This window comes from Bos indicus, chromosome 13 (assembly GCF_029378745.1).
Source record: "Bos indicus isolate NIAB-ARS_2022 breed Sahiwal x Tharparkar chromosome 13, NIAB-ARS_B.indTharparkar_mat_pri_1.0, whole genome shotgun sequence".
In the NCBI taxonomy this organism is placed as follows: Eukaryota; Metazoa; Chordata; class Mammalia; order Artiodactyla; family Bovidae; genus Bos; species Bos indicus.
In genome coordinates this window covers 19,673,820-19,699,259 of record NC_091772.1, presented here as the reverse complement: position 1 = coordinate 19,699,259, position 25,440 = coordinate 19,673,820, and the positions used below count along the sequence as shown (strand labels likewise).

Below are 25,440 nucleotides of genomic sequence, written 5' to 3'. Positions count from 1 at the left end.
CACCTTTAATTAAAAAAAAAAATTTTATTGGAGTACTGCTGCTAAGTCGCTTCAGTTGTGTCCGACTCTGTGTGACCCCATAGACGGCAGCCCACCAGGCTCCCTCATCCCTGGGATTCTCCAGGCAAGAACACTGGAGTGGGTTGCCATTTCCTTCTCCAATGCATGAAACTGAAAAGTGAAAGGGAAGTCGCTCAGTCGTGTCTGACTCTTAGCGACCCCATGGACTGCAGCCTACCAGGCTTCTCCGTCCGTGGGATTTTCCAGGCAAGAGTACTGGAGTGGGGTGCCATTGCCTTCTCCATTATTGGAGTACAGTTGATTTAAAATGTTTTAAGTTTCTGCTGTACAGCAAGGTGATCATTTATACATATATGTATGTCTATGCTTTAAAAATTTTTTTTTCCAGTATAGATCAGTACAGAGTATTGAGAAGAGTACCCTGTGCTATATAGTAGGGCCTTATTATCTATTTTATCCACAGTAGTGTAGATTTTTAGAAGACTGCAATTATGACACATTTAACCAGCCAACTCACTGTAAGAACATTCAGAAATTCTTGTTGGCTGAATACACGCTGAGCGTGAGATACCATCTCTATTGTGGAGATGCGCCGTGTTCTTGAAATATTTATAAGTGTCTCCTCCCAAGGATGCAGACTTTATTGTTTACAGTCTGAACTTATTTTAAGGAACAAAACCTGCGGATGCACTTCCCGTTAGAGTAATACCTAGGCTTTATTTAACATATCTCTCTTGTATTCCTAAGATATTTCCACCTACATTATCTCATCCATGCTGTGTTACTGAGTTTGGTAGAGGAAGGAAAGTATTTTGTTTTCTTCAGAAAGAGAAGGAAAAAGATTAGTTGAAGCTGTGTCTAGGTCCACACAGACAATGATGTCGTTCTGTCTTCCTGAGCCATAGTGATTAACACTGTCGAAACCATCATATTAATGGTGGTATAACCAAGCCATTAATAGACTACAACCTGGCCCATAGGACCTGTGTCCTGTCTCACAGATGGGAATGCATGGCAGAGGGCAATTATAACCCATGTCTCTAATTTTCACCAGAACACTTTTTCATAGGGAGCTGCTAACATGGTCCCCTGACAATCAGAAATCCCCAGCTCATGTTAATGAACTAACACACACAAGGTATGATGCTAACACAGCTACAGAAGGAGGTGAGGAGGTGTCCTGCAGGACTGACCCGATATAGCCTAATGGTTACTCAGCAGTGACCCTAGCCAGGGACAAAGAAATTGGCACTGGAATAAAAAGTAAGGAAAATGCAGACTTTTTTCCTCGACGGGAACAAAAGGAAAATTCTAATCAGTGCTAACCCCACCTCCCACTTCCCTTAGCGCAGTGTCAACAACCTTCACTGAAAAATCACATTATGGGCTACCCCTTGTAGGCGTCACGACACCTGAAAAACAAAATAATCCTGAATCAGACCAAGTCAACCTAGTGTTACCAAGTTGTTCTGGGGTTCCGCATCCTTCATTTTCTTTGAGTCAAGAGTGTGTTCTTTTGTCTTTAAATTTAGTACTTCTAATTTTTTAAAGCTGTCTGGCCAAGACTAAGATTTTGACTACATCTTAGGTTTTACCATTCCATTTCACTGACCAAGGGTATCATACACAATAGCTGACCAGCTCACAGCATCTAGTGGCTGGAGAGTCAGATGGGGAGTTGGAATCGTGACTACACTGACTTGCCTTTGCCTGCTCTGGCTATTCTAAAGAAATATAAGAACTTGAATGGAGAGACATTTAGCATCCTCTTTCAGATGGGACAGGTCAAGCTCTCCATGACACGTCAATCTATCACAGAAGCAACAAGCCATCACCTCCAACCTGGCCGGCTGTTTGTACAAGTATCTGAACAGATAAAAACAAAATACTCTGGAGCGTCTGTTTTTTCTCAAAAAACACTGTTCTGTTTCTCAGAGGAACCCAGTGCCTTGAGCAAACATTCTCTCTTTAACCCTTTCAGTATCACTGCGGCCAACACAAGTATTGAAATCTGACAACAGGGAAGCTTTGGGAAAGCAAAACTTTTCCACTATTCGCCTGAGATGAAGCAAATGAGGGGAGTTTGGAAGAGAACCCAGTCTTCTTCCTCCTGGGCTTGTAAGGATCTGGTATACAGCTGGTATATATATCCTATGTCCCTTGAACCAACTGTATAAATGGAAACTTTGTGCTGCCTGGTTTCCAGGCTTCAAATAAATGTTATATTTATGTGTGTTTTGTGTTTTCAAATTTCGTCAACCAAAGGACCCAGAATTTAGATATTACCCTTCCCCACTCCACTGTGAATTTTATTGATAAGTTAAGACAAGTTTTGACTCAGTGGAAAGATTGTCAATTGGTTGGAAGTTTCTGTGCACAAGGCTTCACTTAATCTGAACTAAGTGTTTAAAAATTAAGTCCTTCAGAATTAACTGGTTTGTATTTAAACTTTTGGGTGTGTCATGGAAGAAAACGAGAGCTAAGTAAAAAATAATCTAGTAATTTTCCTGTGAATTTTCTCATTCTAAAAGTATATCCCAAGTCCCTTTGATCACAAAGATGGAAAGGTATTTGGGGCAGCAGCTGAGCATTTGGGCTCAGTTAATCTAACTTCCCTAAGCGCCAGTAGTATCATCTGCAAAATGGGTATACAAAGATTGAGACAGGGACTTCCCTAGTGGTCCAATAGTTAAGACTTTACCTTCCAATGGATGGGGTGTGGGTTTGACCCCTGGTAGGGGAGCTAGGATCCCACATGCCTCCTAGGCAAAAAACCAAAACAGAAATAATATTGTAACAAATTCAATAAAGGCTTTTAAAATGGTACATATCAAAAAAAAAAAAAAAAGTCTTAAAAAAAAGATTAAGTGAGATGAAGCCTAGGGTGTTTAGAAAGCTTATGGCAGCCACAGAAGACCCAACAACAAGAACATGATGACTCCTTTGTAAACACTCTACTGATTATTTAAAGGAGAAAAAAACATGTTGCACATAAATATGATACAAGATGTGTACAATACAGACCTGGGCTTGATGAGGAGAAAAACTATTTTAGAAGCAACGGAATGGCCAGAAGCCAGTTTTGTTTTGTTTTGTTTTGTTTCTGTCTGTGCTGCTGCAAAATTGAGTAGAATTCTGAATGAAAGCAGTTCATTTCTAAGCTATCTGTAGATACTAAATGATTTCAACCATAAGCCATCATGGTGTGTTTGGCGTGCTTCACAGCCAGTCTGAGAGCTACCTCGACCTCTTGTCATCCTAACTGACCTGGATACTGGACACAGTTCAATTAACCAGAGAAGAGCAGGGAAATTTTTCTTTGGAGGGGCTATGTTCTGCCAACTTACTGACTCCTACAATCAGGATTGATTACAAACAGCCAATTAAGACGCATTTGGAACCTGATCTGAACACTAATCTTGTCTCTTATTTTTCTTGAGGCTTAATGATCAGCCTTGATGAATCCTACAATGGCCATTAGTTAAGTTCATTTTATAGCCTTCCTCGCAAGCACACACACGCATATGTTTGTGTGTGTGCTTCTGCTGAAGGATGTCAGCATGCATGCAAGTATCAAGTTTTATGCTGGAAGGGAAGGAGCTGAGAATACGCATGCTGGTTGAAGGCATATGTCTCCCTTGGATCGATTCTGAAGTGCCTCCTCCTCAAAGTGAGATCTGGTTGGAAATGCCATGCACATGTTGATTCAATTTGATAAGATTTCAACTAATCTTCTCTTTTAGCTTCTCATAAAGGTTGCTTCTTTCGAATTACAGAAACGCCCTCCCCACCCCCGGACAACCTAGTAATACTAAAAATTCATTATGATCCAATGTGATTGCTCATAGGAAGAAATAATAAAGGAAATTAATTTTATTAAACACGTGGGGTTCTGTTCAAATTAAATCACTGCTAATGGAGAAAGAAATCAAAAGGCAGAAAGTAGATAATTATCTGCCTGTGCAGCAAACAAGGATGCTGCAGGTGGTAGCAACAACCCTGACCTCCACTGTTCTGAGAAGAGTTCATTTTTTACCCATTCAATAGTATTTTAATTGAATTTAGTGGTGCCTCTCATATTGCCCATATTGGGAAGTTACTTGAGACCGAAATCAACAATGAAAAGATGAGGGAAAATAAAGCAAAGAAAGATCATTCTGAATTTCCCTTGCATAAAAATCAGGCTCCAGACCAACAGTTTTGTGCTTCTTTGAACATAACCATAGTAAAGCAATAAATATATTTCTATAATTGTCATTAAAAAAATATAAGAAAAATACTTCAGTTGTACTTTCTGATTAGAACAGTACACATTTTTTTTCTATCCCCATTCCAAAGAATATGACTATTTTCAAAGGATGGTACATACAGACTTCAAGACTATTGTTGAGTTTTGTCTGATTTTGAAATTTATAAAAATGGAATCACACAAGTCAGGACAGCAGTTGCCCTTGAGGCCAAAGGTCAGAGACTGAAAGTGGACAGAAGGCGATCTCTTACTAAGAAGTTGGAGATGTTTGCTCTGATTTGGTTTATATGAATATGCTCCCATTGTAAAATTGCATCAAATGTTACTTTGTATATTTTTCTAGATAGATATTATAATTTAATAGACTTTTATATTTCACAAAGAAAAAAAGAGAAGTACTTTGGCAGAGAATACCCACTGTTTTCCATAAAAATAAGGTCTTTGTTTGATTTGGTCTAAGTGATGCTCAAAAACCCAAGAGTAGGACTAGGGGAAACACCCATGCCTCAGATACAAAAACTCCCTAATCAGGATAAAAAGTACTTTAATGCAATTCTAAAAATGAAAATTAATACAAAACTCTATGCCAAACAAAGCAAATATCAAGCAAAAAATATTACTTAGGGAAACCAAAAATGGAACTTAGAGTTCCCTATAAATGACAAAGTGACCATTGTATAATTACATTTTCAGGAATAATCAGATTTGAGGAACTAAGGGCAGATTAATTTTCCTTCAGTGAGTTTATATTCTATGAATATAAATGGTGTTTCAAAGTTTATAACAACTTAGGAAATTTTAAAAGTAGTGTCAAAGATACAATGTGTGATTTATTCCAACAAAGCCCCAAACTTGAATATCATCACTATTTAATTAAGTTCTATTGTGTCTAAATTTCATATGAAGTTACTAGAGTAAAATCTTCCTTTGACTGTGTTGAATTAAGAAAAAGACACTGAATTATTGACTACAGAAGAGAGAGACTACAAATCTAAACTGGATATAGAAAAGCTTCTATGGGTAATAATTAGTCTGGTGTCTTGATGCAACCCTACAAAACAGCCCTGACAAATCAGGCAATGAAGTCAGGAACTTGTCACTCAGAAGACCTCACTTCTCGCCCATCACCGCCACTTTTTCAGGCTCTCTTTCTGGAGCTTCACATTCATTTTCTTAATGTTTTTAACCCAATGTCTGTGAAATTTTTATTGCTCCCCAGATGACGACATCTGATCTGAATGTAACCACACACCTCTTTGCTCAGCAGTATTTGTCACAAACCATTATAAATTATCATGCTGATAGTTTGCATTGCTGGGAAACCGGAAAAACGCCATAAATTCTAACTACTGTATCAATGACATTCTTGTTTATTATGCAGATATAAAGTTTTATGAGAGTCAAGATGTCCGCTTTACCACTGAAGGAAACCCCAGTGGAGTAAGACCCAACCAGCTCAATGTGAATACTGAACACCATTTTCAGTGCACAATGAACACTGCTTTCTGACAAACACTCAGCAGGTGGCTTTTTCTTTCTTCTCTGCTTTTGGCTCCACTTTGACACTTCACAAGCATGGAGGAGTTTGCTGGTGCAAAAGAGAAAAATCGGATTCCTCTTTTTCCCTCAACGTCTTCTCCACTCAGAACATTCTCTAGCCTCCTCTGGTATCAACATTACAGTAAAACTAGGCAGTCTATTTAGCTAGAAATCCCAGCACAAGGTTAGCCCCAAGACAGATGCTCTCTGGCCCCATGGATGGACTGATAACCACACCTTGTTCAGTGAAAGAATTCAGGAAGTGCCAATATTATATTTTTGATGCTTATTTGCAATGAAACCTGATTCAGGGGTGGCCTACACATAGATGGTTGATTTTTAAAGCTGCCAAACTCAACTTGGACATTTTCCTAAAGGAACTATCCCCCCTTGACATCCACTGTAAAAAAACCTTTTTGCAAAGTTAGCATAAGTTAATTATGTACTGGGCCAGACTTGCCATTCTTCACAAGAAAAGTTGTGTGCATTTCACTGCGTGGTTAAAATTATGAGAGGATATCTTCATTTCACGATAAAGAAAACCAAAAAATAAAAGGCAAAATAAAAATATTTTTCCTACCAGAACTTGTCTATTTAATTATTTATTTATCCCTATGCTCTAAGAAACAACTGACTACTTTGGTCTCCAGGATGTTTTTTGCCACAAGCAGATGCATGAAGGAATTGATTTCATGAGCTTTCCCACTGTGAAAGCTGACTATTCAAATACTGACAGTTTCAAGGGAAATGCAGAGTGTATTATATGCAGATGATCCCACTACTGGATCAGTATATTTAGTTTGCCTAGCTTCCTAAATCTGAATGTTCTAATAATCACCAAGTTCTTAAAGATAGCCTAATAATATAACAACTGCTTCCGAGGGGAGTTTCTAAAGTGAAAGTTTCAGTTTTCAAAGGGCTTTCATGTCCACTACCCTATTTTATCTTACGACATCATGGTACAGCAAGTCCTCCTGACTGGTATTAGATACAGCTGAAACAGGGAGACGTTAAGCATCTCAAATAATACAAACAACTTGTTCTTAACAGACACGATCAGTAGGAGCTTACCAGTTCTCTGAACGCGATGTGTCATCTTAAATACATTTTTGGAAGTTGCTTATTGTAAACAAAAGAATTCCACAGTCCACCCAAACTCTGTCATTTACTATAAATAAAACAAGCCCACAATCCATCAAAACCCCCAAATCTATATTTTTGCACATCCCACATAAACTGAAGTCTATGAATTTCTTCTGACAGGAGTTTCTGGTGCTTTCCATTCCTCTAGAGAATTATAATCCCCTATAGATTTTAAAGCTGTGGACTCTTCTCACAATCTTTACCAAAGGAGAAAAGAATTGTGCCGCATTTGTTGAATTTTCAACTGCAAACTTCAACAATAACTAGGAGTCATGTGGACCCAGTCAGAGAAGATAGTGATGGCAAATGTCCTAAGTTGGTCTTCCTATATCATTTTGGGAATTTCTATTGATAAAATGTCAGGCAGCAACACTTGAAAACAGGGCACAGATATATTCTCCAGGACCATAATCTCCACTGACTACAGCAAGCTAAATACATCAGCCTTCAAGACTGGTCAGGAGATGGCTTCTTCACAGAGAACAAATCCTCACTTACTACAATTAAGAAACCACCTTACTCTGAAGCATTAAAACACAAAACTCACCATCATAATTACAGAAACAGTCTTATTGGCCAGTTTCTTGCTGATATCATTAAAATGGTCCTTTACTCTGAGTTATAGTGATCCCCTTTTCTTATTATCTTTAAAAAACAAAACTAACAAAAAAGCTGCCCCCTGCTCCCACCATGCTCGACCTCACACCATGATATGGCAGATAATTATTTAAGGTCTGCTATGTGCCAGATTCCCTGGAGGGGAAGATTCTCCTGGAGGAGAGCATGGCAGTGTTCTTGCCTGGAGAATCCCATGGACAGAGGAGCCTGGTGGGCTATAGTCCATGGGGTCACACAGAGTCAGATATGACTGAAGCGACTTAGCATGCACACATGTGCCAGATGCTTACAAACACTTTCCATACATTAATTCATGCAACTGGCTTCCCCTTCTTCCACACCTGTGCAGTTGGGTGTTGGAGCCAGCTCACACCAACTCATGAGAATCAAATGTGCACATCTCTTTGCAAATCTGTGCATAGTGACACACTGGGTGGTTTGAAATTGGCCGTGTAGAGAAAATTTTCACTACAGAAATTGGCAAATACCATAGATCCAGACTTGACCCATCCCCTCCTCAAATCCAGTTGCTAACATTGACCAGCACACAACTTCGAATAACTACTCTGAATTCTTTATTATATGACACATGTACATGGTCAAGACTCTCAGATCAGAAATCAGCAAACATGAGTTTCCTGGAATCTAATAGCACCTTATTTTGAGGAATAATGCTATTACTTGAGTGTGTTTTACCAGAGTTTCTTAAAAATATCTCCTATAGCAGCTCCTTGTTGTTGCTTACTCACTAAGTCACTTCCGATTCTTTTGAGACACCATAGACTATAGCCCACCAGGTTACTCTGTCTATGGGATTTCCCAGGCCACGAATACTGGAGTGGGTCACCATTTCCTTCTCCAGGGGATCATCCCAACCCAGGGATCAAACTCAAGTCTCCTGTATTGGCAGACGGATTCTTTAACACTGAACCACCAGGGAAGCCCCCTCTAGCAGTTTAAGTATTGTCAAGATGCAAAAACATAACACAAAACAAAATAAATGAAATGGAAAATAAATCTTCAGGTTGTCTCGCAATAGACATTGTAAAAACCACCATACAGAATATTGGCTTAAAAAAAGGAGAGAGAATGAATTTCCCATTTCCAAGAAGTTACTGGAACACTTTATTAATGGCAGCTTTCACACAAGATTAAAAAGTCAATATAATGCCCTGAAGCACTTCTGAATCACAGAACAAAGATTAAATCGAAATTGGCATAATTTTACTGTAGTGTCTGCTGATTATTTGGAAATTGATCAACAGCACATGAATGTATGCTAATTCTCCAGGCACCAGATGTTGAATTAACCAGATGATGTCATTTCCCTGGCCATGAAAAACTAGTTTACCCCCAGAATCCAACAGGTTCTGGAGGACTTCCGACAGGTGGGAACATTTTCATACTATTCTGTTCTTCTCTACAAGGGTTATTATGTGTTTGTAAAGAAAATATTTTAAATAATGAATCTGCCTGCATAATAATGTTATCCAATGGAAATAGTAGCCTACACTGTATATAGTTATATCAAACAGACTGATTTTAAAACTTGGGAAAACCTATCAGTCCTTGAGAAACACTTTAGAAGTGAGATTAAAATGTCTAAACGTCATTAGAGGTTGATATTCAGGCTCAGGTCTCTGGAGAATACACAGCATGGTAGAACCGGATGAGGTGGACATGACAGAGCCAGGTGGTCTGCTGGATGTCCAGTGAGGAAAGCAAATTTGGACCCGCGTGAACTGCTGCCTGCATTGTTAAAACATACCTTCCAACTGTGGAAAGCAAAACTTACGCACAATTCTTTCACACAAAGTGATGATTTATAATTTATTCTGTTTCTCTACTGATAATGTTTTTATAGTAATGAAACCTGGCAAAAATTGATTATTAGTAACTTAACCATTGAAAGAGATAGGAAGGCTAAAGCACATGAACAAACATCATATTATTGTGAATTAACAATTTTTTAGCATTTTTCATAAGAGACTTGCGATCATTAATCTACTATAAAAGTCCTTCATTAGACTTACTCTATATGCCTTGTTTTTTTTTTTCCCCCACTGACAATTTGCTTTGGTGATGTCAAACTCAGTAAGATAAACACAGTTTTTCAATCACAAAATATGCCCCAGATTTGTTCAAAAAAACCCCAACCTCACTGTCTGCCAATGCACTGCATGTTAGAGACTCACAATATTTAATAAAAAGCAAGAGGTTGCGTTTCTAATTCTTCGCCTTTCCAGGAAAAAAAGAAACCTAAATACACTTTTCTTAACACAAGTTCCCCAACCAAAAGTGCTAACAAGAAAAAGACTATGAGAGATTACACATTTAAATATAATCTCCCTGGTTTAGGGAACTCAGAAATCACTTAACATAATTTAATTTCCATACCATTGACACACGATCTGGCCTAGATCGGAATTCCTCCTGGATCCATTTACGTCTTAGACGGTTCAGACTCCCCCCACCCATAACACCCGCGCCCACTAGATGGTGCTGTGGTGCCCTGTTCAAACATTTTCACTTACTTGCAGTCTCTGTCTTCCAAATCGAAGTGAGGGTTGAAGTTAATCATGATTCTCTGGTATGGGTCCGGAGCCTGAATCAGCCATTCACATTTTTCACTTGGGTGATAAGAGTGAGGATAACCAGGAGATGTAAGGTACCCGGGGCTTTCAATTTTTATAGTATCGCCACACTTATCTGCAATAAAATTAACATTTTAGTTCTAGATGGTTCCCTGTACAACCAGTTAGGTATTCTACTTTTACGTATCAATGGCAGGTTATTAAACATTCCGTAAGTTTTTAAGGGGAGCTCCAAGAGGTGCCTGCAGGTCCTTCAGGTGGCGCTGATAGCAACACGCCTCCAAAGAAGGCTCTTTGATCTCAGGAAGTTGGTTCAGGAGGACTTAGAGCTGAAAGGGCTCCACCCCCACCTCCCACAAAGTTCCCTCCCAAGAAAAAGGTCTTCCAGCATTAAAAACATTAAGTCCTCAATAGATGTTAACATGGTCCCCAGGGAGCTTCTGCTAGACTTAATTATACCCCCAGAAGTGTAATCACATTAAGTAGCAAGTTCTAAGTGAAGGCGACTAAAAGATGCCATTCGACCCCTTGTGTTGCTGTTTGATGATAAGCCTGGTCTGTGTCATTGATCAGTGGGGATTGTCATCCAGGACTTCAACTGGCTTAAAGCCAAACCCTTTTTGTTGTTGTCTTATCTGCCTGTAAATCTAAGTGATTTTGAGTTATCTCTGGTCGTTGAGATCCAGAGCATCAGGGAACAAAGTAGATGTGGTGAAGCAGAAATAATTCAGCTCTACTGCTCCGAGGAAAGTTGCTCAGTTTTGGAGACCAGATCAAAGTAACTGGCAGAAAGAAAAATAAATAGCTACACAGATTAATTCTAATTACCTACATGTTGGAAAAAACTCGCCCACATGGAGGTCTGGGTATCACAGATGGTGAGCTACACCCTCACATTTTAGAAAAGGTGAGCTAACTACTTTTGACCTTCCTTTCAAAAAAAAAAAAAAAAAACCCCAAACCTGAAGTGATTCACTGAGAGCCAAAGAAACCAGTCTTTGGGCAGCTTTATTGTTCAGTACGGACCCTCACTGTCACTTTTTATGATGGATTTCATATTAGAGAGTCTCAGCCTGAAAGGCTGCCACATTTATTGATGCTTAATTTTGAGCAATAAAAATTCGGTGCATAAGCTATATTAAGAGGAACAGGTATGAAAGCAGTGAAACATATAAGCCTATCAATCACAAATTTTCAGTAATGGTATATATAGATTTTAATATTGCATCTAACAGATTCCCTGTGGGAAAAGAATGGCATTCTTTGCTCTCAGCATGAATTTATAAATCTACAGAATTTTATTACAGGAAAACCAGGTCAAATGGAAATGAAAGATGAAGTGCACATCAAAAATGCATAAAGCTACATGCATTACAGAAATCATTTCCCATAAATTAAAAGAGAAGACAATATAAATTACTTTGTTTTTCTCAGTTGCTAGATGTTTCTGACTTTGTTTCTTAGACTGTTGGGGGGGTGGGGATAGCCTTATAAGGGTTTCCTTTGCCTTAGCTTTTAGAAGCTTAAGGTTTGCCAAGAAGAAATGGTGTTGTAACTGGAGTTCAGAATCTCAGCTAATGATCATACTGGACTCTGTTATGTTATTCTGCAGAGGCTCTTGCATTATTTTAAATGTGCAGAAAACTTGGAAAGCAACCCCATCTCATTAAGTCTCCTCCAGCTCTGTACAAACATCATGGCAGTGTCTGGCATCTGTTAAGGAGTGAAATAAAACAGCACTGCTTGTAGCCACTCGACAGAGTCACTTCAGAAGACATTTAGGTGGACTCAGTACCACACCAGAGCTCTTTAATCTGTGACTTCTGAGAAAGTGACAGTGTAATAAGATAATGTGGACTCCTAGACTCCCTGGCTCTGTTAAATCTCTCTAACACTTGATTAAGAACGAGCAGTTTCTAATGATTCTGGACCATTAGTCCTAAATAAGGTTAATGAATTAATTTAGCAGACACTGGTACTCCAAGGAGGTGGACATGGCTGGGAAAGGTCTGCTGAGCTAGAGGCATTAACTGGCTTTGGTCACTGTTAAGTATAGCAACATAGGTTTAACCAGTCAAGTCATTGACTGCAGCTTAGGGTCTCAGCATTCCCCAGATTTCTGCTAAGAAAATTGGGAAGTATGTATATCTCTCATGTATGTATATACACACACACATGCACACACACACACACAGACATACATATGGAGTTCACAGCCTAAAGTCTGAAAGCTATTGGCATTGGATTTCAAATCCATCCTATGAACACCCGCCACCGTGGAAGCAGATGTTGGGTTACTGTAATTTCTAAAGTCTAACCACTGGAGCTCTTTCAATTGGAGGTGAGTGTTATTTCATTCTCTGCCAGACTAGAGAAGGATGCCATCGTCTGAGGTTCATTAATAAATTGAACTCTACATTCACAATTGTGTGTGTTTTGCTTCCAAGCATATCTTTTAGAACACTGCTTGGTAGCTGCTCGGGAAATCTATTGCTTCAATCACGAAACCTCTAAAAAGCATATTAGAGAGATTAACGCCCATCATAAAGATGTGATTTAAATTCCTCTCGGTATGAACTCCTCCACTTGTGGTCTCTTATTAAAACAATATACCACCGGTAAGTAGCGGATGGGCTCTCGTTCTAATTACTCTGATTGAAATCTAAGCCAGGCTAAAGTAAATATTTGATAATTAGTTAATAATAATTGCTGAAGACTTACTGTAAAGATAATGTCACCCGCCCCCTTGCTTCCACCTACTTTACAGTGTAAGTCGAACATGCCTACAACCAGATCCCATTTTAAAACACACTATTTACGTTACAGGATACTGCTTCTAACCCAGCACGGTCTTCCATTTACTTAACACTGAGAGGTTTTAAAAGCTAAGTGGAAGCTGCAACTAGGTTAGGGGATTTTCACATATCCTGGTGCCTTACAGCGTGTGTATCAGATTCCTTTATTGACGCGATATAACTTTCATTCATACTCCAGACGGAGCAGGGCTGGTTTGGAAAAGCGGAGGAGGGACTAACACCCACCCGCAAACCGCTATCTCCTGCGGGCACCCACCACAGGAATCAGTTCGGGGGAGCTGTCGGAGAATCAGGAAGTGCTCCCGGTAAAGTGTTCATTAACTTTCAACAGCCATCATATTTTTGAAAGGGAGTCTCCTCTAATTGCCTTGGGGAGGAAACATTATTAAGATAATTGGTGCGCTGATCTGGGAAGGTAGGGCGCTCTGCCTTGTAGCAGAGGTGGGAAATACCCCATGGCCAAACAACCAACTTCAGGAGGGAGTCAGAGGACGTGAAATCTCCCTGCCCTACCTACAACGACTGATCTTACTTCTTGATTTCTGCGTCTGGCTAAAAGTTTCCTTCACCGGGAGGCGGCTCTCCCCGGTAGGTCCCGGCAGCTGGGCGCGGGCAGCCGGGAACCGGGTTCACCCCCGCGGCCGCGCGCCTCCGCCTGTCACTTACCGTTGCGAAAAGCGCCGGCCGCGCCGAGGACCAGGGCTAGCGCGGCGCACAGGAGCTGCAGCCCTTTCTCCATCCTCCCTTCGCCGGGTCTCCGGGGCGAACGCGGGAGAACCGAACGTGCGGGGAAAACAGAGCACCGGGGCGATCTCCACGATCCGGAGCGCTTTCACTCCTCCCGGAGCTGTAAAATCCTCAGACCGTTTTGGAGAAAGAAAAGCGGCGAGGCAATGCCTTGATCCGAGAGAAACGCTCCTCTTTTTGTGTCTCAAGTCGCCTGCATCCTGTCATTTAGCTCCGGTTTCCTCTCTCTTTTCCCACACTTGTTCCTCTTCCAGGAGCCGCTGCCCGGGCCATGTCTCAAAAAAAAAAAAAAAAAAGGTGGGGGTGTGGGAGGGGGAGGAGGGACGTAGAGACACACCAACGCCAATTTCCAGAAAGAAAGAAAAAAAAAATTCGGCTTGATTCTGGACCCGTTGGGGCCGGGGAGCTGGCGCCCAAGGGAGGTCGGGGTGTCTGCGCGAAGAAGAGGAGCAAGCAATGAAAAGATGAGCGGGAGACGGAGGAGTTTCACCAACTGCACCCCCGCCTCCCCCACCGCCTCCTCCCCTCCCCTTCTGGAGCCCTTCCCTCGCTTCCCCCCGCCCCTCTCCCCGCACAGGCTCGCCGGCGACTGCCTGACAGAGACGGGGAGGAACAAGTTTCTCTCCCTGAACGTTCCCCGTCCGTCTGTCCGTCTCTCCCACAGGCCCTGCTGGGATCTTCCCCGGCAGGGAGGCGCCGAGACTCCGTGCCCAGGGCCGGGTGGCGGATGTGTTTGGGGGGGAACCGGTCGTCGAGGTCGGTGGCAGCGCCAGGGTCGGGCTAGCCCACCTCGGCATGCTCGCTCGGGCCCCCGGGGGAGAGCGGGGCAGTTCCGCTAGGATTTTGGGGGGTCGGCTGCCGGAGACAGGCAGCGCGCCCGGGAGGTGGCGGCTGCTTCTCCCAACTCCGAAACCCCCGGGAGGAGCCCAAGGCGTGACCTAGGGTCGTGACCTGGGGCAGGAGCAGCAGGGCGCCCCTGGACGTTGCGGGTCAGGCCCGAAGGGAAGGAGGAAAGGGGCTGGGGTTGGGGACGCACCCCGGAGCCGGGCGAGGGTCGGCAGTGTCGCTGCCACGTAGAGCCGAGTCAGTAGACTCACGCGGACTATGCTGTGCTGCAGCCCCGCCCGGCCTCCCTGCCCCGTATCGGGGCGCGCTGCTGGGCGCCTGGCGAGCCCGGGTGTGCGCCGCGCGCCGCGGGCTCCATTGTTGCCGAAGATCTGGTGTCCTCTCCTCCCGGCCAGAGGGGACGCCGGAGGGTGGAAGGTGGTGAGCCTTCCAGCTAGGGGGCAGTCGTCGCCCGACCCCGCCCAGCCACCTCATTCGGAGCCCAGGTGCTCGGGGTTTGGAAATGAGGGGTCCAGCGGTCGGGGCTCCTGTGCATCACTGGGGAGCAGGAACAGTGGCGGGGGTGGGGTGTTGCTCTTGGCCGGGCTCTCACGGTGCCCGCTCCGGCTACAGGCCGTTGTCACGCCGGCCCACCCCCGCCTCCCACGGCAGCGCGTCCTCAGTGGGCTCTGGATGCCCCCCAGTTCGGTCCCCGAAGGGTTTTCCGGGAACTGGTGCAGAAAGCCTCTGCAGATAGGAATAGCAAGGACATTTCAGGGAACAAACAGGTTTTGGCTGCGAATCAGGCCCTTGAGAAGGTAAATGCCCAGGGCCCCCTCCGAAGGAGTTCGTGGGGAAGGTGAAAAGGTCAGCCGCCTTCTGGGAACGGCGTTTCTGCACACACCCGAAAGCAGAGCCTTATTCCTACCTGGCGCAAAGAGCTGGCAAAAGGGATTTAGGAATGTTGGCAGGAAGACTCTGGTCAAAGGTTTTGGCGGAAGAACTAGGGGCGGGACGCGAGAGAGGCGGCCCAGCGCGCGCGGGCCCGGGCTAGGGCTCCGCTCTAGCGGGTGGCGGCTGGGCGCGGTGACGCGCCCCGGCTGGGGTACAGATGATCCCCGCGCGCGGTGCAAAGCTGCACCTCGGGCTTGCGGGCCCGCGCCGGGGGAGTCCCCGCCTCCAAGCTGGAGACCGGCCTCCTGGGCGCACGAGTCGTCATCCCCCCCGCCCCCAACCTTCCCCGCCGCCCGGGCCCGAGCGCTTCTTCGCCCTAGCTGGTTTCCTACTTCCCCGCTATCCCACCCCGGACTCTGGGTGGGAAGGTGGCACTGTAAGGCCGAGAGTTAAACGCCTGGGCGGGGCGGAAGAGACAGTGGCGGGGTGAGACCGGGCGCCAGGCGCGCCCGCGCAGACCCCTGGGAGCCATCGCCGCGGAGAGAAGCCCGGGCGCTTTGGCTACCGCGGGCGCGCGACGCCTCCTCCCCGCTTTCCTCTCAGTCCCAGGCGCACCCCCGGCAGTAGCAATCCTCGGCTGCTCGGGGCGAGCGGCATCGTCAGATTTGGGGTAACCCCGGGCGACCTCAGCCCGAGGTTCGGAGGGAGAGGCGCCTCTCCGAAACTGGCAGGTTGACAGAGAAGTGGAACCGCTCGGCGCAGCGCCGGGGCGTCCCGGAGTCACGGCTGCCCGCCTCCTTCCTAGTGGGACCCGCGCGGCCCCGCGCGCTCCCGGGACCGGGTTGACCCGTCTGTGCCTCCGCGGGGTGAGCGAGGGGGCACTCGCGGAGACTTGAACCGTGTTGTTTTTAGAAAACTGCCGCCAATCTCTCTTCCCTTTTCCCTGCTGAGTGTGCATTTCCCAGTCTGAACCCACCAAGCTAACAAAGCCACCAGATCCTGCGCTCCAAGAGGCACTGCTCTTGCCCCGCCACCTCGCCCCCTTCCTCCCATCCGCCTTTCCCGGGGAAGGGTCGGCACGCAGAAAACGCCTTTCTTGCTCTCCAGCTGAGCATTTTGCCAGCCTTTCTCCAACCAACTAAGACACGCAGTAGGTACTCTGGGGGAAATATCATATTTAAGTTCTGCCTCTGATTTTTCTGATCTCAGCTGATCTGAGACTTTTCTCTAACTCCGGAGTTTCCACATGCAGTTCTGGGTAATGGGAGCCCTACCGTACTGAATGATAACTGGCTGCTAGTGGGCAGGTACGGAGCAAATTGTCCTTGCTAACAACCTCTTTCCTCAGCTGGTGGAGTCCACTAAGTGTCAAAGAGGGTCAGTTTTAGATTTCTGCTGTTCCCTCTGAAAGGAGACAGACCGACCTTTACGTGAGGTAAGTGATAGACAGGAAGAATTTGGCAGTATTCCTAGGCTGATTCTATTTTGTCTCGCGAGCACACATCACTCTTTCAGACATCGCAAGTCCTCAGACTATGTAGGATCCGATTCGACTGAAGGGAAGATCCACCACCACACTGCCTGAGTGCAAGGCAGAGGCCCTGGATGGACAACACCCAGCTTCAGGAACTCCCATGAAGGGGTTACTGCAGGAAGAAAGCCCTTCACTTCTGCCTCCTAAGCCAGACTGGAACAGAGGTCCATCATTTAAGGATAGACTGGGTGGTAAATGTATGGTTTCTTTCATCAAGTGCTCATCAATTTGTCGTAAGTAGGTGAGATCCATTGCTCCCAGAAGGCCATTTGAGCTACTAATGTCCTCAAAGTATTTTAGGTTGGTGCAAATGCAGATTGGTATTTCAGAACTGCATCACATCTAGTTGCTGCAGGAGGGCATGGCAACCCACTTCAGTATTCTTGCTTGGAGAACCCCATTGACAGAGGAGCCTGGAGGGCTACAGTCCATAGGGTCGGACATGCCTGAAGGTACTTAGTACACAGGTACACAAAGTCTAGTCAAGTTTTTTAAAGCATACACATCAGCTTATTTCAGAAAAGCAACCACAAAACATAGTTTTAGTAGGAGCTAACCTACATTTGAAATGTAAGAATGAAAGACATGAAATAGAAAAGCTTAAAAATTGAAATTTAGATTAAGTGCCCACTATTTAAAGTAATTACATTAAAAATGGCACGGTTGTTAAATGACTCTGTCATTCAAGGGATGACCTTTTGGACCTCATGTAGAGCTGTCTGCATTTGGATTAACAGAGGAAAGAAGAAAATAAACTAATGAACTTTTCCCTTCTGATCCTTCATTTTGGGCCTTTTAAAAACCTTGAAAATGCTTCAAATATTGGAGAAAAGACTACTATCAAAGTTTTAAAACAAAGTTACAATATAAAGTATCTGTAATACAGTGTGTACAAATGCAGGAAGACAATGCTAAAATTTGAATTATGTGAGTAGATTCAAAGCATTTGTTGGTGTCAGATATTAGGGCAGAATTTGAAAACTATTTTTTGTTTGAAAAGAATCTTAGATTATTCTGCCTTCACTGATTACTTTTCATTATAAAAATTAAATAATAATAATCCATAGAAATACTCATCAAATCAATTAAGACATCATTAGAGAGAACATAGTCAACATTTCAAAAGAACTATTTTTAAGTAGAACAATCTATAAAGCATTATTTGAACATCAAATAAGGGAAAGCTATCTCTTAAAAGTTAATCATAGTGAACTAAAATTCTGAAGAATTTAAAAAATTAGTAAAACCTAAATTAAAACTATCAACTAAAGGCCAAAAATAATTCTAGAGAATTTTGAAAATTAGTAAAAAATAATTTTAAAACTATCAACCAAAGGTCAGAAAAACCCTCCAAAAAACATCTCACAGTTAAGAACTATAGAATGTATCCTAATAGAATATTATTTCATTTTGTATTGTTAGTAGATGGCTCTAGCTATTTACATGAAAATGATGCACCCTTATGGCAGAAAGTGAAGAGGAACTAAAAAGCCTCTTGATGAAAGTGAAAGTGGAAAGTGAAAAAGTTGGCTTAAAGCTCAACATTCAGAAAATGAAGATCATGGCATCTGGTCCCATCACTTCATAGGAAATAGATGGGGAAACAGTGTCAGACTTTATTTTTTGGGGCTCCAAAATCACTGCAGATGGTGACTGCAGCCATGAAATTAAAAGACGCTTACTCCTTGGAAGAAAAGTTATGACCAACGTAGATAGCATATTCAAAAGCAGACATTACTTTGCCAACAAAGGTCCGTCTAGTCAAGGCTATGGTTTTTCCAGTGGTCACGTATGGATGTGAGAGTTGGACTGTGAAGAAAGCTGAGTGCCAAAGAATTGATGCTTTTGAACTGTGGTGTTGGAGAAGACTATTGAGAGTCCCTTGGATTGCAAGGAGATCCAACCAGTCGATTCTGAAGGAGATCAGCCCTGGGATTTCTTTGGAAGGAATGATGCTAAAGCTGAAACTCCAGTACTTTGGCCACCTCATGCGAAGAGTTGACTCATTGGAAAAGACTCTGATGCTGGGAGGGATTGGGGGCAGGAGGAGAAGGGGATGAGAGAGGATGAGATGGCTGGATGGCATCACTGACTCGTTGGACGTGAGTCTGAGTGAACTCTTGGAGTTGGTGATGGACAGGGAGGCCTGGAGTGCTACGATTCATGGGGTTGCAAAGAGTTGGACACGACTGAGTGACTGAACTGAACTGAACTGATGGAATTGTAAATGGAATTATTTTCTTAATTTCTCTTTCTGATAGTTTATTACTAGTTTATACAAGCACAACAGATTTTTATATATTGATTTTGTAGTTTACAACTTAATTCTGAAACTGAAACTCCAATATTTTGGCGACCTGATGCCAAGAACTGACTCATTTGAAAAGACCCTGATGCTGGGAAAGATTGAAGGTGGGAGGAGAAGGGGACAACAGAGGATGAAATGGTTGGATGGCATCACCAACTCAGTGGACATGAGTTTGAGTAAACTCTGGGAGTTGGTGATGAATAGGGAGCCCTGATGTGCTGCAGTCCATGGGGTTGCAAAGAATCGGACACGACTGAACTGAACAGTTTTTTGATGGAGTCCTTAGGGTTTTCTATCATATCATCTGCAGATAGTGACAGTTTTACTTCTTTTCTGTTCGAATGTCTTTTATTTATTTATTTTTCCTTGCCTAATTGTTCTGACTAGGCCTTGCAATATGATGTTGACTAAAAGTGGAAAGGGTGGGCATCCTTGTCTTGTTCCTGATCCTACAGGAAAATCTTTCAGCTTTTCCCTGTTATGTATGATCTTAACACTAACTTAACACAAATTTGTGTTATATGGCTTTGTTATATTGAGGTATGTACCATCTATACCCAATTTGTTGAGTGTTTATATACCATAAATGGATGTTGAATTTTTGTCAAATGCTTTTTCTGAATCTATTGAAATTATCATATGATTTTTATCCTTCATTTTGTTAATGTAGTGTATCACACCAACTAATTTGCAGATGTTGAACCATCCTTGCATCCCAGGTAAATCCTATTTGATCATGGTGTATATTCTTTTAATGTACTGTTGACTTCAGTTTTAATAATATTTTGTTGAGAATTTTTGTATCTGTGCTCATCAAGGATATTGGCCTGTAATTTTCTTTTCCTGTGGCATCTTTGTCTGGTTTGGGTTTTGAACATTCTTAAACATTTTGCTGATGGGTCGACTCTAGTATTGGGAGACAATGTTGAAAATAAGGCACAGGAAAGATAATAAGGGTATAAATTGCCTGACAAGGCAGGAGGGGATATAATCTGGATTTCAGAAAGACAATTTACTCTAGATTGAATGGGGGACAGCTCCTTTGTTATAACTGTAGGAAAAGAGGAGCTGATGAGTATAATTGCAAGCAGGTTTGTCATTCTGTAGAATAAGTGGACAGTATTTTCTTTTTCATTATCTCCTGCCTTCTATAGCAAGAGACAGAGGGGTACTTAAAGTCTACAAAGAGCAGTGAAATTGGAGTGAAGACCAGACTGACTAGAGAAGCTGTTGCTGCTATTGCTGTGGTTTTGATAATTTTTGATTAAAATAATTTGAGAATTTGAGCTAGGAAAACACTCCTAGAAAAATTGGCTAGGCTTTCATAAAATTCACAAAAATATGCTAACTCCTACTGAAGTAATAATAGCACATGAAAGGTATTATTTCAACTTTAGTGATTCATAGTAGGTGCTCAATAAATGCTTTAAGAAATGGGAATTTTTCTAAGCGTTATTTATAACAAATTAAAGACTATGTCTATTGATGTACAGGAAGTATTACTCCAAATATCTTTTTTCAGTAATGTCTGTCCCCTATTCATGCCCATCTTTGGCCTTTAATCTTCTAGAGATGGCCAAATAAGGTTTTAGAATTTGTGTTTTACACCCTATACCAGACATCCACAGACTGACTTATTTAGACAATTAATGTGAAATACAACCAAAACATTTCTTTAGTTTTGTCAGTTTCAGAGTCACCATCAGTGTCACATAAGTTTTTCACAGATATTTATGTGATTCTTTTGCTTGCTTTGAATTGTGACATAATTTCTGCCTTGGGCTTCCCTGGTAGCTCATCTGGTAAAGTATCCACCTGCAGTGCAGAAGGCCCGGTTCAATTCCTGGGTTGGGAAGATCTGCTGGAGAAGGAATCGGCTACCCACTCCAGTACTCTGGCCTGGAGAATTCCATGGACTGTATAGTTTATGTGGTCAGAAAGAGTCAGACACGACTGAGTGACTTCACTCACACTTCCTGCCTTGATAGTACAGACAAACATTGCGTAGACTGTCTGTCAATGGGCATCTTTCTTCAATGTGTTATGTTAAATCATCAGATTGTTAGTGCTTTGCCTCCTATGTAGAAGGTGATACATTAATACTCGGTGATTTTCAGCTATAAAATTCACTGCCTGGATAGACTTGCCCTAATGCCATACAAAAGCTTGTATGAGGTGAGAAAGCCATGCAGAATAAGGCAGGTTTTCTTAAGTTTTATATTTAAAAAAATTTTTTTCAGCCAATTAGTACAGCAGGTTACCTTTTGCAGGCATACTTTCCTCCTACTCGAATGCTGCAAACACCCCAGCAGGGACAATAAATAGCAGTGTAGACAGGAAGGACAAATATTTGTTAAGAGACCCTCCTGCACTTTCTCTTCTTGATTTTTCTCAGTGTAAGTTTTAGTTGTAGGAACTAGAAATAATAGGACCATAAAAGTTTAGACAGCAAAGTTATAAAGTGATAGGGGATAAGAAAATATATGTATAAATTTGCCTTTTGAAATATAAGGCAAAAAAGCAAGTGGCATTAGGTCTGTCTAATTATACTGCATATATGTGCATTAACAGAGTTCAGAATGGACCTGGGCCTTACTAGCCTCTAAAGGCACTGCTTCTTTCTCTCATACCATGGATGGAAAAACAAGAATAGGTGGTGTGTTCAAATTTAACATGATTATGCAGCAATTCTGTGATGGAATAAAATATGAGAAATTGATGTTGAACTTAGGTTTTATCTTACAGAAGTTGGAAGTAAGGCTTTATAGGAAAATAATTAACACAGTTGGTTCATTCTTTTGAAAACTCAGTGTCTATTCAATAGCTTGTGTTTTATGATATCAAATGTCTTCTTAAATTCGTACTGTGCTATTGTCTGTAGTCAGGTGTACAAAGGCACGGTGTAGCTTTTTCAAACCTCTTTGTGATTTTAGAGCCTTTGGGATTATATTTAAGGATAAACTGGATGTTTTAAACAGTACTTAAATTTTAGCTCATACTCAAATTGACTCAAACATACTCAAATTTAATGTTGTCTGCCAAAGCAGACTCCTGTCTCATTGATTTTTAAGGTTCTTTGGGCTTTGGTTCGAAAATGTCTGCTTTGGGTTTTCACACAGTTATCTATCCTAGACAGACCAACTCCATTATCTATGAAGCTGATGTTAGTCTTGATCATGTCAAGTGAACGTCCTTTATTATGTAGATATAAGATCACAACTTTTCCTGTTACATGTAAGAGGAACTTTCTTGTCAATTACAGGATATGTGAGTGTGTGGTACTCAGGGTTGTCCGTTGCACAGCCAGAAGCAAACCTGGATTAATAAAAGTGATTTTTAATTGTCATATCTGGGAAGTGAAGGAGTGGACCTGGCTTCAGGAAGAGGTGGAGCCAAAGGTTCAGTTGGTGCCAATCAGCAGGACATTTTCTGTGTTTCATCTGAGTTGGCTTCCTTCTCAGGTGAGAGCTTTCCAGGCAGAGTTATCAGGCGGTCATGATTGTTCCAGACTTAAGCGAGCCTTTTTTCCAGGTTGTGATCACAGAGGAAGGATGTGGGGGTAGGTGCTTTCTCCCCTAGAAGATGTAATTATCTTTAATAAAATTCTGGTTGGCTCCACTTGGATGATATGCCCAAGGGAAATGGATTACTCTTGTTAACTAGCCTGGATCACTTCCCACCCTACCTGTGGGCATGAAGCCATGTGCTAGACAAAATGCAGAGAGGAATTCTAGAGAAAAAGAGGGTCTCTGGATTCTTTGAAAGAAGGGGAAGGAATGCCAGACTACAGAAGTCAACAGTTGTCTGCTCTTCGGAAGACTCTTCTCTTTGTTACTTAGTTGTTTTGAGTGAGAGTGTATGAAAACTTGCAGTTCTTTGTTTTGATTAGGGTTGATGCTACTGTGTTGTGTTTTTCTTTGTTTTTAGTTTTTCGCCTAAATATACACTCACAGCAGATAGCATGAATCCATAGATTTTATCACGCAACCTGAAGGTAGTACTTCTTTCAGGGTTGACTGTCAGTCAAAATGATAAAGCAGGTGAAGGAGTTCATCTTTAACTCCATCTTCTTTTTGGAGTGAAGTTCCTGTATTTTATTGTCTCTTCCCTGTTCCCTCACAAAGACCTTGAAAGAAATAGATCACATTAAGAGCACAATGCATAACCCACAGAATGGTGAGATTTCAGGGAAGATTTTAGAAGCGAGGAAACTTCCAGAATACACTCATAAGGATACTAAATAAGGCACCGTGCATGCTGCTGTCGGTGTGTACCGCTGAGGTTCAGAAATTCTAAGTTGCCATTCAGGGGGAAATGAGGGCATATTTACAGTGAAGAGATTGCCATGAAGACACGACCTAAGACGTACAGACAAAATAATGTTTTCTTCAACAAATGAAAAGTTTTTACAGTAACATGATTCAGTTCAGTTCAGTCGCTCAGTTGTGTCTGACTCTGCGACCCCATGCATCACAGCACACCAGGCCTCCCTGTCCATCACCAACTCCCGGAGTTCACGCAAACTCATGTCCATCGAGTCGGTGATGCCATCCAGCCATCTCATCCTCTGTCGTCCCCTTCTCCTCCTGTCCTCAATCCCTCCCAGCATCAGAGTCTTTTCCAATGAGTCAGCTCTTCGCATGAGGTGGCCAAAGTACTGGAGTTTCAGCTTTAGCATCATTCCTTCCAAAGAACACCCAGGACTGATCTCCTTTAGAATGGACTGATTGGATCTCAAAGGGACTCTCAAGAGTCTTCTCCAACACCACAGTTCAAAAGCATCAATTCTTTGACACTCAGCTTTCTTCACAGTCCAACTCTAACGTGATTGGTGGACTTTAAATATAAATTTTGCAGCAAACAAAAATGATTTGTTTTGCAGTTGCATCATAAAAGGAAAGGCTTGGGAGTGTATATTTTTCTTGTGTGATGTTGTCTTGACGTATGTTAAGCTCCACTGAAAACGAAGAAATCGAGAATTTGAACAGACCAATTACCAATAATGAATCCATAATAAAAGAAAACCAGCAAACAAAAGTCCAGGACCAGATGGCTTCACAGATGAATTCTATCAGACACTTAGGGAAGAGTTTACATTGGTCCTTCTCAAACTATCCCCCAAATTGCATTCATTCTACGAGGCCAGCATCACCCTGTTACTAAAATCAGATGAAGTAACCACAAAATAAGAAAATGACAGACCAGTATCACTGATGACCATAAATATAAAAATTCTCAACAAAATATTACCTAACTGAATCCAACAATACATCAAAAGAATCATGCACCATGATCAAGGGTGATTTATCCAGGGGATGCAAGTATTTTTCAACATCTGCAAATTGATTGCTGTGATACATCAAACAGTAACAAAATGAAGCATCAAAGCCTGGTGATTGGGGAATTCCTTGGCAGTTCCATGGTTGGGAGTCTGCACTTTCACCGCAGAGGACACCTGTTGGATCCCTGCTTGAGGAACTAAGTTCCTACAAATTCGGGATCATGGCCAAAATAAAACCAAACCAAACCAAAAAACCAGGTTACTATATTAGATGTATTGGAAACAAGCCCCTGTAGTATCAGCTTATTTTCTTTCACAAAATGTTACCCTTTAAAACTTCTTAAAAGATAACACGCTTAAATGGGCTGAGAACAATGGCGGGGACAGCCTCACCTACCAGAGCACCCGACAGGAAACACAATTTAGTTCAAGAGGTTAGGAGTACAGTCCCAGCTCCACCATGACCTTGCAATTCTGAACACACTGTTTCATCCTGCTGGGTTGCTAAGGTTTACATCTGTAAAAGACAGAAACCGAATTAACTTATCTTTTAGGACCTTGTTGTTTAGTTGCTAAGTCATGTCCGACTCTTTGCAACCCCATGGACTGTAGCCCCCTAGACTCTTCTGTCCATGGGATTTCCCAGGCAAGAATACTGGAGTGGATTGACATTTGCTTCTCCAAGCAATCTTCCCGACCCAGGGCTCAAACCCACGTCTTCTGCATTGGCAGGTGTTGTGAAACTGAGTGATTCTACTGTCTTGTGGTCAGTTTTTTAAAAGATGTTAGAGTGGACAGGTCATTATCCAAGGTCACATGAGACCTTGAATGTGGGGGAGGGCTGTACCAGGACATCACAGGAGTAACTCAC

At 42.5% G+C, this 25,440-nt stretch overlaps 1 protein-coding gene across 4 annotated transcripts in view; it reads right to left on the bottom strand.

Annotated features, from left to right (window-relative positions):
* NRP1 (neuropilin 1) overlaps nt 1-14,900 on the bottom strand; it is a 147,657-nt gene extending 132,757 nt beyond the window's left edge. For 2 of the 4 annotated variants that reach the window (XM_070800773.1, XM_070800775.1), the window contains exons 1-2: nt 13,647-14,201; nt 10,105-10,279 (exon numbers count right to left, since the gene is read on the bottom strand). In XM_070800773.1, coding sequence (XP_070656874.1) covers nt 10,105-10,279; nt 13,647-13,719 — 248 coding nt within the window. In that variant the 5' untranslated portion in view covers nt 13,720-14,201. Of the gene's footprint in view, nt 1-10,104; nt 10,280-13,646; nt 14,203-14,763 lie in introns of those variants that run through there. The other 2 variants (XM_070800772.1, XM_070800774.1) reach the window with 2 other exon arrangements.
* Nucleotides 14,901-25,440: the final 10,540 nt, after the last annotated feature.